The sequence below is a fragment of the Coprinopsis cinerea genome, assembly GCF_000182895.1.
Source record: "Coprinopsis cinerea okayama7#130 chromosome 4 map unlocalized cont3.4, whole genome shotgun sequence".
In the NCBI taxonomy this organism is placed as follows: domain Eukaryota; kingdom Fungi; phylum Basidiomycota; class Agaricomycetes; order Agaricales; family Psathyrellaceae; genus Coprinopsis; species Coprinopsis cinerea.
In genome coordinates this window covers 1,142,208-1,153,951 of record NW_003307541.1, presented here as the reverse complement: position 1 = coordinate 1,153,951, position 11,744 = coordinate 1,142,208, and the positions used below count along the sequence as shown (strand labels likewise).

Here is an 11,744-nt window from a genome sequence, read left to right as displayed (position 1 = left end):
GATGGATCAGATGATATCATCCTCCCGTTGTGCCGAACTACTTAGCCTAGAGTCGAGAGGCGTCGCTGTTGCGCATGCGTTGTCCCTGTCCCGATCGATGTCCAGGACAACAGAGGTGAAGTCGCCTCTGACTGTGGGGTTAAGCCACCTGCTAACCCAGTCGTTCCATGTTAGCTCGATTTGCCTCCTGATCTGGTAGAAGCTGCATCGTCTACCGGAGGGGAAGTGGATGGCTCCAGCTACGATCGTGTATCCTTGGTGATATCGGAATACCAAACGCGTCGCGCATCTCTTTTGGAACAACTAGCCTGTCTCCAACTTCCTAGGGATTGGTTCATACGCAAGGAGACCCAAGCGGAGCTCGACCTTCTGGAAGAGCGGATACAAGCGTGCCGGGGCATTCTATCCAACTTACGACTATTGCCTGCCGAATTATGGGCGCAAGTCTTCGAACATTTCGTCTTCTCCTCAACTGGCAGGGTGCTGAAGTTCCGGTGCAAGAAAACGTTCACCTTTGCCAATGCGACCCTGCTCCTGTGTGCGGTCAGCAGGCTGTGGCGTCAAATTGCGATTGGTACCCCCTCACTCTGGACCCGGATTGTGATTAATGCGAATTCGAATACAAGAAAGCAGCCTACCCACTTTGAGGTAGAAGCACATAGACTTGCCAGCGCCCTATCTGCGATGGAGAAAATGGGCGGCCATGCATGGTCTTTGGATCTTTCCATCGGTCCGCCTCCAGGAAAGGCCAAACCAGACCCCAGCCTCGACGTCTCCCAGAACGAGATCATGGGCCATCGAACCACACCGAATCTGCGTCGCCTTCGAATTTCGACACATGCCCTCATACCCAATCTCGATTCCTTCACCTTTCCTTCGGTCCGCTTCGCGATTTTTGAACTTCGTAACGATCCTCCCCCTCGTCGCGAACTATCCGCATACAATACTCCCAATCTTCCATCCCTAACACACGCGATCCTTCAGTCGATGTGCGTCCCCGCTCAACTCCCTTGGGCCAACCTGACGCACCTATACGTCGGTCCACGGATACCCCAGACGACCTGCGTTACAGTGCTCAAGATATGCAAGTCTCTCGAACGGGGGCTATTCTGGCTGTCAAGGGCCCCCGACCTTGCCACGGGAATACCTCCTTTCGTTCCACCGGATGGCATGGTGGAGTCACCTGTGAAGGAATTGACTTTCTTCAGCGAATCCCCCTTCAGTGTGCCCTGGCGTTTGGCCCTACCCCGCTTGACCACTCTACGATTATGGACAGACGCGGACCCGTCAAACGTGTGGGACGTGGAGAACGCCCCATTGTTCAGCCATTTGAAGAGGTTGGTTTTGTGCGATGTGGGGATATATGCCAAGTTGAACAAGGTGGCGCGGTGTCTGGAGATGTGTCCTCAGCTTTCCGAGCTTTCCTTAAGCGTCAGTATCTACGAGGCTCCAGGGGATCTCTTCCAGTTATTCACCTTGTCCAAGGACAACTCACTGCTCAGCAACCTTCAGACTCTACAGCTTTACCTTGAAACGTCGGGCATTGCCAGGGAACGTTGGCCGAATGCCTCAGTCGATGAATTCCCTTTCAACGCGTTGGTAGAAATGATTTCCTCCCGATTACCACCTCCATCCGGCGCAGACGAAAACGAGTTTACCTACCTCAAGCAGTTAATTATCAGGCTGGATGGAAATTACTCTCCGGCTGTCGACCCAAGCCAAATTTTGGAGAAGATAAAACCTTTGGAGTCTCGTGGTGTTACAATTGACGTAGAAGTTGTAGGCGAGGACAGTCTGAGGCTGTCGCGGATAGATTTCTCGCGACATTGGGACGAGGGATTCACGGACATTTTCGATAATCATCCTCATCTCTCGTTCCTTAGTGGGCGAGACATCTAATGTACGGCGATCGGATCGACTGCCATTCATTTAGCAGAATGAGCTGCGTGTATGGACTTTGTATGATACTCTTGCAACTCTTCATAGACTTCGAATGTATCTCGCATGCTCGGGAGATCGGGGAGTCAAGAAGCATTGAACAGGTACGGGGTGTCTAAAGAGAGAGAACCGTCATTCAGTGCTCCTCAAGGCGACGTAAACCTCGACTACTTACGACAATGCACCATCGGTAGTCTCGTATCGGATGGTGGGTTCGCCGTTCTCGTCTTTGGGCGCGGCGATGTCGAACATGGCTAGTGTGCACGCAATGGTATAGAACAAGGTGTCCATTGCCATGTGGCGACCCGGGCAGATCCTAGAGTCGCGGGACCGTGTCAGCCCCATTCTTCACGAAAGGGAGATGGTTTCTGGAAGCACATTCAAGATACACACCTTCGGCCATATCCGAACGCAGCGGCGGTTGCATCGACGACTGTGTGGTCAATCTTGCCATCCTTGATGTACCTTTCTGGTTTAAATGCGAATGGTTCGTCGAAGACTTCGGGGTCATGCAGGATTTGCCTGTAATATACATAGCATTTAAGAATAGTAGGGATCGGTGATGAAAACAAAAGCGTACCATGCATTGCCCAGTACCACAGTTCCCTTAGGGATGAAATAGCCATCGTAGATATCGTCGGTCGCAGCGGAGTGCGGGAGGGCTAATTCACCGTCAAGTTAGATTCAAATAGCTATGGTAGATGCAGAGTGGAACATACCCATCGGAGTCGTTTGATGCATTCTGAGAACTTCCTTCAGGATGGCGGTTATGTACACCAAGCCTTCCCTATCGTTAATCTCTGGGAGTCGCACAGGGCCTACGACCCTGTCGAGTTCCTCCTGTGCTCTCCGTTGCACCTCGGGGTTTAGTGCCATGAAGACGTAGAAGGCTGTTGCGGTTCCCATAGACTGTGAATAGGAAATGCAATTAGGCAAGGATCCATTGGCTGATGAGATTGACGCACAGTTTCTGCTCCAGCTGAGAGGGAAGGTCGTTTCAGCGATGACCCTACTCGGGAGACATTGCGTTCTCACCTGCATGTGTGATGGAAGCTACGTTGCGAGCAATCTGCTCCTCTTCTGACCTCGCTGGGCTACCCTCTTCTGGGAGGACTGAGACCATGTTGGAGACCATACAAGGAGGTGAAGTTCCTGCTTTCTAACGCGCCATCCCATGAACAAATGATAACGCGTTCAATGAAGAATACATCCTACAAGCACATACCATGGCTTTGAGGACGTGGTCAAAAGGCTTATTCCTCGCCCTATGGTCCAGATCTTTATAGTATTCAGCAAACCTCTTGAATCCAGCACCTGGCAGCCAACTCGGGACGTATTTGAGGAACGGGAAGACGTCGACTAGAAACCTCCCTGGGAGAGCAGCTTCCCCGAATCCGTCGGCGACTTGGTTCATGTCCTTCGTGAATGGGTCCTCGGGCGATGATGTCTTGACGCCATATGTGATTTCAACGACGGTAGCGCTGAACAACCTGGATTAATCGGGTTGGAGGTTGTTTGAGGAAGGGATCAGGTCGACGAGTTTGGGTTAGGACGTACTGCTTAACATGGACACTCCAGTTCTCGGGTGTGGCCAGCACGCTTTTGAGGAAATCAATTGCTTGGGACTTGATGACGGGATGCCAGGCGGCAACGTTGTGTTCGGCTTGTTGTCGGAAGACCTTCCTGTGACGTTTGTACCAATTGTCGTATGGCATTACGCTCATGTAATGGCCAAAGTCCATCCTAGAAGAGGATGAGATGGTCAGGACCTTAAGCCTTGGATATTCGAGCACGACTTACAGATCGACGAGCATGGGCGTACAAGGTCGATCGGAGTAGATGTTTTGCCGTTTATCGAACAGGTCCTTCACTCTTTTCAGAGAGGAGACGACCAATATGGATTGTCCGAACGCCTCGACGTATACCATGTCACCTTTCGACGAATAGCGCATTGAGTATCAGTGTGTCGCGAGGGGGACTAACTACTCACCATATTTCTCTGATAGTTCCTTGTATCCCTCCCAAACGCGTCTCTGCGGGATGTCGAATAGGTTACCAATGATAGGGTATCCCTTGGGCCCTGGAGGTTTGGGTGGTCTCGACGACCTTCGCGATTTGGCGTACGCCAGAAGGAGAGCGAGAGATGCTGCTCCACATGCAAGCGTCGGGGTGGAGATGTCGGATAGGTCAAATTTCGAGAGATGGTCCATGATCGCCTACTTCTACGACTGCACGCGTTGAGGGAGAAGAGAGAAGGTGAACAGACGAGTCATAGGTCGACGTTCCCCGTAGCGGAGATTTATGAACGTGCTCCGACGGTCACAATATCCCCAGAATCACGAAAGGTTCCCTTGTGGTGCATCAGATTCCATTGGTACACACGTATCCCCAGGCAAAGGGGAACTTCGCGTGCCTGGGGACATCGTCCTCTCTCGGGCGTCATTCGAGGACGATCCATTTGTTGAATCACCAGACTAAAGCCAATCGTGGTTAGTGCTTCCTCAGAAATTGAGCCGAAGACTCGCGAATAGCAAGCGCTTACCGCCGCTCCACCGCTGCTTCCAATCTGCAGAGTACCAGCATTGATGACTCCGAGGACAGGCAAAGGCCCGAGCCTAAGACCTTCCAATGACAATGACGGCATTTTTCATTGGCTTCTACGCAATTCAGACGAAGCTAAGAACTGGCTAAGAGTTTCTCGAGACCCTCAAAACTGAAAGAAGCTCACCTCGTCGGAATTCGGACGGAGCCATTCAATTTCTCAGAGCGTTATCAGTATGTAACCTGAAAAATCTGATCATCGGATCCTTCGAGTTCACCCGTCATTTGTCGGCCGTGGTGGCAGTATTGGCAGGCTTGTGCTTGAGCTCACCGCGGGGTATTCAGTAGCCGACCACAGCGAGCATGCATTGGGCGATCCCTGTTAGCTACGGAGGCTCGGGGTTGTTTTAACAAGGCAAGGCAATCCGGCCCAGGCGCCCAAAATGTGCTGGGCTGTTCGGTCGAGTGTTGTCATCTTGATAACCTGCCCACGATGAGTTGTCTAATCAGATATTATTACAGAACGACATCTCACCGAGCCCAGTGCCTACGTCTTTGTAACTTTCTCCGAACCACCAACCTCATGATGTCCTTTATGACGCTTGACTCTCACGAGATACTGTGTCTCGTGAAGAAATGTCATCATGAAAGGTAATCTACCGAAGCTCTGTCCGTGACCGACCCACTTCAACTCCAGGGCCTCAAAGCAACGGAACGTGCACTCTGCTCTCCGTGAAGGATCATTGGCGCGGGTCCCTTGATGCGACGATCCTTGAAAATAGGGTTGACATTCAGGACAACGGACGTCACTACTGATCTTAAATTTAATAGACCGTATCGAGTCGTGGTAAAGCGCACCACCCAGGTGACCCACTTTGTTCTTCCAAGTTTTCAAAGCACAAATCCAGCTTCCTCTCAGCTTCCGCTGCATTTCGGCGACAAGAGTTCTCAGGTGCCTTGCCGAGATGCCCTCGAGGACGTTCTCACGCTTTCTGATTGGCTGGCGGCAAGGGGAAAGCCGGGTGGTGGTTGCCTTTTTTGGGACCTTCCCCGCATTTGATTTCCAGCGGCTGCAGGGTTGGACCTGAATTTCTATCTAAAACCTCACATTTCTGGATCTCAAGGTTCGTAAACCATCGTTTGACGACCGCACAGGCTAAAAATCGACCCCGACAGTGTGAAAAGTCGCCCACAACCAGTGCAGGGAGCGACAAAACATCAAGGTCGAGGGTGATCCCGGTGTATGGCGGCGCAGGCCCCGTATATGCTTCTGAATACCAATCCAGGAGCGACTTCAACGACAAGGACGACGTCGAATGTGAATACTAGCTACTATCAAGCCAGGACGAACCAGAACAGCGGGTTCGACCAGAGGAATGCGACCCCAGCATCCTATATCTCATACCCGAGCAATGTGTCGGGTTCCGGAGGCGGCTATTATCGGACAACGACGACCCAGTCGTATCAGGGAGGGCCCAACGTCCATGGGTCAACGATCTCGACGACCTCGACGAGTACCGTGACATCGGGGACCACCGCTACCACCACGAACAAGACTGGATCGTCAGCTCTGACCGTCGCTTCGACCAGCCAGAAGACCCCTGCATTCCGTGCTCCTGCACACAAGCATGCGCACCATCTGCATTCGATCCCGCCGAGGGAGAAGAGTACAAGAACTCTCATTGTCGACCATATGTTATGGGTTCATGGTATGTACCATCAGCACATTAGGGGCCTTGCAAGCGAGATTAACCTCCCCGTGCAGGAAGGACCCGATTCGCTCAAGCTCGTGCCGAGCTAGGCATGACCGATCGAACCGGCGGTCCATCATCGTCTAACTACGCCCATCGCACTCGTCCAGAGAACTACGAAGAGGAAGACGAAGTGGGCAGCGAAGGCGAGGACGCATCCGTTCTCAGAGCCCGTGGTATCGGATCGAACGATCGCTCAGAGGAAGTTCGTCTCAGAAAGCAAGATCTACCTCTTGCTCGCACCCTACGACTGCGAGCTGAAGGTCTCGAGAAGGTGGTCACATCGATGTTGGAACAACCTCCACCAGTGCCCCATCAGCCCTCCCCAGACGATTACAGCCACCAGCATCACTATCACCACCATCACCACCATAGTCACAGTCACTGGCAGAAGTACGAGGGGGCCCCGAACACAAGAACCGGCAAGCATCCGCATACCCTACCAAACGGTGTTCGCCTGAGACTCGCACTGGGAACGATCATCAACGATTTCTTCGCAAGACAAGCACCACATCCTCCTTATCGACACACCAATCCCTCGGTTCCATCGGAGCAGACGGCGGTATCCGATACTCCCCCTCCCCGCGATGTCCAACCGACACCCACCCCTTCCCCTGACAACCTCCCCGAAGCCCTTCTTCCCCTCATCCGCGTCTCTGGCGTCTTCAACAATTCGTCCGACCCCCAGCACCATAGGTCACCATCCGCCCAATCCCCCGGGCTGCTGACATACACCCCGACTGGATCACCTTACCAATCCTTCAGTTCACCCCAGCAGTACCCACCACAACCGCAATACCACCACGCAGGGCCATCCCCATTCATCGTCCCCGGCTCACAAATCTACAATGCCCAGCCTCCTCCACCGCAATCTCCCCCACACCCTCGCGGGCCAGTCACTCGACCCACCCCTCCCCAGCGTGCTCTGTCTCTCTATGCGACTGGTGCGGAAGCCGCTACTCCACCTCATACGTCGCGATGCCCACGGCATCTGCAGACTGGGTGTGAGATCTGCGTGGAGGCCAAGTCGCGTGTGGGTTCCTCGAGTGGGTCAAGCGGCCGAGCGTTCATTGTGCCTTCCTCTTCATCAGCTGGTGGTCTATCGAGTATCGGCGGAGGGTATGGTGCCGGTGGAACTGCCAATGGTATCACCGGCTGGCAAGACGGCAGTGGAATGGGTACTGGGCTGTTGAAGCCGGGTCTTCGAGGGAGCGTGCTGCGTCGCAAGGTCTACCTCGGGAACGAGAAACCACCTTCGTCAACGGGGTCGTCGCCGGCCTCTTCCGGTTCAGCCGACTCACAAGAGTTCTGCACTGGTGCGGGGAATACGAAGCTCAGCAAGCTCATCCCGCGGTTCATCAAGTTGTCTGCGTTGGTTGCCGCTGAGCTCGGGCGTGAGGTCAGGGGTGAAGAGGTGGACGAGAGCAGTAGCAGCGCTAGCGAGGCCGGTGAGGGCAGTGAGAAGGCGACCCCCCTGGCTCAAGAGCAGCAGAGGATGTACGACTATGCCCTGAAACCGACGAGGGAGTGGTACATGTTGCTCGCTGGTCTGCTAACGCGAGCTGTGCTTGAGGGGTACCTGACGGCTGGGTGGAGAGGGACGGAGGCAGCCGAGTGTCTCTTACTCCTTGGGCTAAACGTGAACCCCGACGATCTAGTCAAGGATGACGAGGAAGAGGCGGACGACGAGGAAGAAGAAGCAGAAGAGGGCGACGACGTCACACCTGAGGAAGACGATGAAGAGAGGAAGAAGAAGCGGAGAGCGAGGAAATGGAAGAAGCGCCGGAGAAAGCTTGAATTCTTTGACGAGGATGACGAGTTTAGCGAGTTCCACCCGGACGAGTATCCAACCCTCTTCGAAGCTGTTCGCGTGCTGTTCCCCAGCCTTAGGAGCTCGAGTGCGACATCTGGCAAGAGTCGCAAGGGCAAGGGTCGTGCCGAGGCAGAGTACGAAGCCGAGATGTATGAACGACTCAGGAGGGTACGTCACCAGGCTCGACGTCATGAATGCTCGACTGACCCTGACCACCTACAGTTCTACGATATCCCAGCATCGACGCCCGATCTGGCGACCCATATGGAAGATTTGGTATGGCAGTACCCCGCGGAGCCCGTTGAGCGGGCTGCAGTCCGCTTCTGTGAGGCGGTAGCCAAATGGCGTGGTAAACCCGAACTACAGACAGTGAGTCTCGCCTCCTCATCTCGCCTTGTAAAACCTTGCTTATTACCCTCTAGTACAAAAAGAAACCACCACCCAAGCCACCATCATCCACTGCATCCTCAGACCCGATTCAGCAACTGTTCTCGAATGATGTTCTGTCGATCGATAGTCTTGTGCATTCGAACCCTACTAGCCCGACCTTGGCGCACACGGGTTCGAATCCGGCTTCGGGAGTTGCGGCGATTGCGCAGTATGGCAGCTTGAAGAAGCTGAAGAAGCCGTCGATTGATGTGTACTTTGGGACTAGGGAGAGTGGGGAGAGTGGGTCTAGCTCGGGGTGGACGCCTGCTGGGAGCAGCAGTCCGACTGCGAGCAAGAGGAGACGTCCTGAAGACGATGTGGGCGAGGGTCGTGAACTCAAGCGAGTTCATGCTTGAGTATGTGTTTCGATTGTGAGTTTCCCCTCCTGACTGTGCTTCACCCAACAGCTAACCAAATTGCGACAGGCTCTTCCACTCAACCCACCCACCGATAGAGCCGTTTCCTTCTAGAGGTTGTCGTACCGTGTATGTTGGCTTTGACACTTGCTCGATGCTCTTTCCTTCCTCGCTCTGAGTGGATTGTCGACCTTGTAACTGTTATCACTGGGGATTGTGTATAGGGAACATGTTATCTTTATAGTACCTATTTCAACACACATGTAAATTGCACTGTCTTTTTAGCTTTTCTTTTCTTGTTCTGTGCCACTGGGTGTAAATAATACCTTTGTACAACTTTCACCCCCATTTCGTGGGTTGCTAACTGTCTCTGGCCACTACCGATCTGAGCGTCAAGAGCGAAGAGGTCGGAAGACGGGGTCTTTATCTTTTCCTCATTGTCATGTGTTCGTCCCGTCCACCGCGATTACGTTCTCTTCCGCTCCATGGTACGTTGTTCTGACTTACCACGATTTCCGACGTTCTCATGACTCTGTTTCAGCCTTCTGTAAATGCTCCAATTCTGGAGATTTGATTTGGCGATTGCCCTCGCGTCCGGTGTAACTGGTTAACTCCACCCAAGCCGAGCTCAGGGACCTGTCTACCAATTGGGAAGCATTGCACGACGCAAACGATCATCAGGCCTTCCCCAAAGGCTTCCTTGACAGACTTGACTTGTCCTTTGCCAAACTTGTTACGGTCTTGTGGGCGCGACCATGGACGGACTAACCTCACCCTCCACATTCCTGTATGGCATAGCGGCGACCGCTCTCGTCTTGGCGACGTACAAGAGAGTGCGAAACCGCTCCAGATTGCCTAAACCGCCTGGGCCAAAGGGATACCCTATCATCGGAAACCTCTTCGATGTACCAAGCAAACGCAGTTGGATTGGTTACAAGGAACTCTCTGAGAAGTACGGTATGTAGGTCGATTTTAGTCGCAACTGGATGCAGAGATAACGCGGTATTGGATCCCCTCGCCAGGTGATATGGTCTATCTTGAAGTCTTCGGACAGCCCATTCTCGTTCTGTCCACTCTGAAGAGGATTCACGATCTATTCGAGAAGCGGTCGAATATATATTCTGATAGGCCCCAACCGCCCATGTTGGTCGACCTGTGAGTGAACGAATTGGCAAAGTTCTGCTTCCACAGCCCTGGCGCTTTAAATCTAAAATTGGAACTTCTTCCTCGTAGAATGGACTTGGGGGGTTACATGACAGTCATGCCTTACGGAACACGACTAAACCGACATCGGAAGATGTTCCGCCAACATATCGAATCCAACGACATATCGAAATGGTACCCAATTATCAGAAGACAAGTGTTTGACTGTATGAAAGCTGTAGCAGCCATCCCAGATTCGTGGAACACCCACTTCAACCAGTGAGATAGCCCCGTTTCTCCGATACGTACCTCCAAAACTGATTGGCTTCGACAGCCTATTCACAAGTATGATGGTCGAGATTACCTATGGCGTGAAGACCAAGTCGCTTCAGGACCCTTTCATCAAGGACATGATGGAAGCTGCATTGGGATTCGCCCAGGCCGCCCTTCCTGGGAGCTTCCTTGTTGATACATTCCCGATCCTGAAATACGTTCCGACTTGGTTCCCTGGGGCTTATTTCAAACGTTTCGCGGCGTACTACAAGGCCGTTGATTACAAGGCGAGGAACGATCCTAAGTTCGACCATGTCACCAGGGCTATGGTAGGTGTTCCTCCCAGAATACAAGCTGGCGGCTCGATTGAATTTGCGTTTCTGTTAGAAAGCAGGGACGTCTCGGCCGTGCGTTGTTAGCAGTATGGTTGAAGCTCTCCCGGAGGAGAACGATCCCACGAGGGCTGAAGAAGAGACTATCGCTCGAAATGTGGCTGCGATGATCCATGCAGGTGAGTTTTGGGCGCGTTCTTCGTGAGGGCGGAAATGACCTGGAACGTCCGCAGCTGGCTCGGACACTGTGCGTGGTTCCCTTGATACACTAGCCTTTAAGCTTTACTCGCCAACTGACCATCTTTAAGACGAGAGGAACGGCTGTGGCATTTTTGTTATTCATGGCGCTAAACCCTGAGGTTCAACGCAAAGCTCAGGAAGAACTGGATCGTGTAGTTGGTTATGGTCGAATGCCCGAATTCAGTGACAAGGAGAGCCTAGTGTATGTTAATGCTATTGTGAAGGAACTGGGTAGATCGCATCAGACAACACCAATGGGTGAGGTCGTTCTTCACAAACCCTCTTCTCCTTCACTGAGCATCCCACTGCTATCTCAGCCCTCCCACATAGACTCTCAGCTAATGATGTTTACGATGGGTACTTTATTCCAAAGGGAACCGTCATGGGTAATGCCTGGTACACCATTGCTTGCACCTTACTCGCTCGACCCTCGGTTGATGATTCTGCAGGCAGATCTTACACGACCCAGAAACCTTCGAAGATCCCTTTGCTTTCAAGCCAGAACGCTACATCAAAGATGGAAAAGTGGATGACTCGATGATTGACGCCTCTGCAGCAGCTTTCGGATTCGGGCGAAGGTGAGTCGGATGGTCAGAGTTGTGTAGCAGCTTTGGCCTGAGAGAACCCCACAGGATTTGTCCTGGCAGATTCATGAGTGACGAGACACTGTTCTATACTGTCGCTTGTACACTCGCCATGTTTGACATCGTCGCACCTACAGATGAAAATGGAAAGCCTACGATAAAGTACGGTGTTACGGACGGAGCGCTATCGTAAGTTATATTCTTTCGCGCCAGTGCACTCGGAAACGACCTTACCTTCACTTTAGACATCCAGAGCCGTTTGAGTGTGCGTCGAGACCTCGTTCCAAAGAGATCGAAAGCTATCTTCGAAGCCTTTGATTGTTAATACAGTCGAACTACAATGA

General features: G+C 52.7%; 4 protein-coding genes across 4 annotated transcripts; 3 read left to right on the top strand and 1 right to left on the bottom strand.

Moving 5' to 3' along the window:
* Nucleotides 1-97: 97 nt before the first annotated feature.
* Nucleotides 98-1,899, top strand: CC1G_14358 (hypothetical protein; the record flags this gene model as incomplete). The annotated part of the gene is made up of 2 exons (XM_002911313.1): nucleotides 98-115; nucleotides 175-1,899. 2 exons carry the CDS (start codon nucleotides 98-100, stop codon nucleotides 1,897-1,899), a joined length of 1,743 nt encoding a protein of 580 aa, XP_002911359.1.
* An 81-nt stretch (nucleotides 1,900-1,980) lies between these two features.
* On the bottom strand, nucleotides 1,981-4,148 carry CC1G_07818 (cytochrome P450 78A3p; the record flags this gene model as incomplete). Its single annotated transcript, XM_001838575.2, has 11 exons — nucleotides 1,981-2,053; nucleotides 2,114-2,284; nucleotides 2,332-2,460; nucleotides 2,519-2,600; nucleotides 2,658-2,847; nucleotides 2,904-2,917; nucleotides 2,974-3,097; nucleotides 3,164-3,428; nucleotides 3,496-3,681; nucleotides 3,739-3,871; nucleotides 3,929-4,148. The coding sequence occupies 11 exons, from the start codon at nucleotides 4,146-4,148 to the stop codon at nucleotides 1,981-1,983; spliced, it is 1,587 nt and encodes a 528-aa protein (XP_001838627.2).
* Nucleotides 4,149-5,722: 1,574 nt separating this feature from the next.
* CC1G_07816 (hypothetical protein) lies at nucleotides 5,723-8,828 on the top strand (the record flags this gene model as incomplete). Its single annotated transcript, XM_001838573.2, has 4 exons — nucleotides 5,723-6,188; nucleotides 6,245-8,211; nucleotides 8,266-8,412; nucleotides 8,466-8,828. 4 exons carry the CDS (start codon nucleotides 5,723-5,725, stop codon nucleotides 8,826-8,828), a joined length of 2,943 nt encoding a protein of 980 aa, XP_001838625.2.
* Nucleotides 8,829-9,379: 551 nt separating this feature from the next.
* On the top strand, nucleotides 9,380-11,744 carry CC1G_07815 (cytochrome P450; the record flags this gene model as incomplete). Its single annotated transcript, XM_001838572.2, has 11 exons — nucleotides 9,380-9,434; nucleotides 9,627-9,789; nucleotides 10,062-10,250; nucleotides 10,306-10,573; nucleotides 10,632-10,755; nucleotides 10,973-11,018; nucleotides 11,266-11,341; nucleotides 11,373-11,394; nucleotides 11,538-11,589; nucleotides 11,646-11,665; nucleotides 11,731-11,744. 11 exons carry the CDS (start codon nucleotides 9,380-9,382, stop codon nucleotides 11,742-11,744), a joined length of 1,029 nt encoding a protein of 342 aa, XP_001838624.2.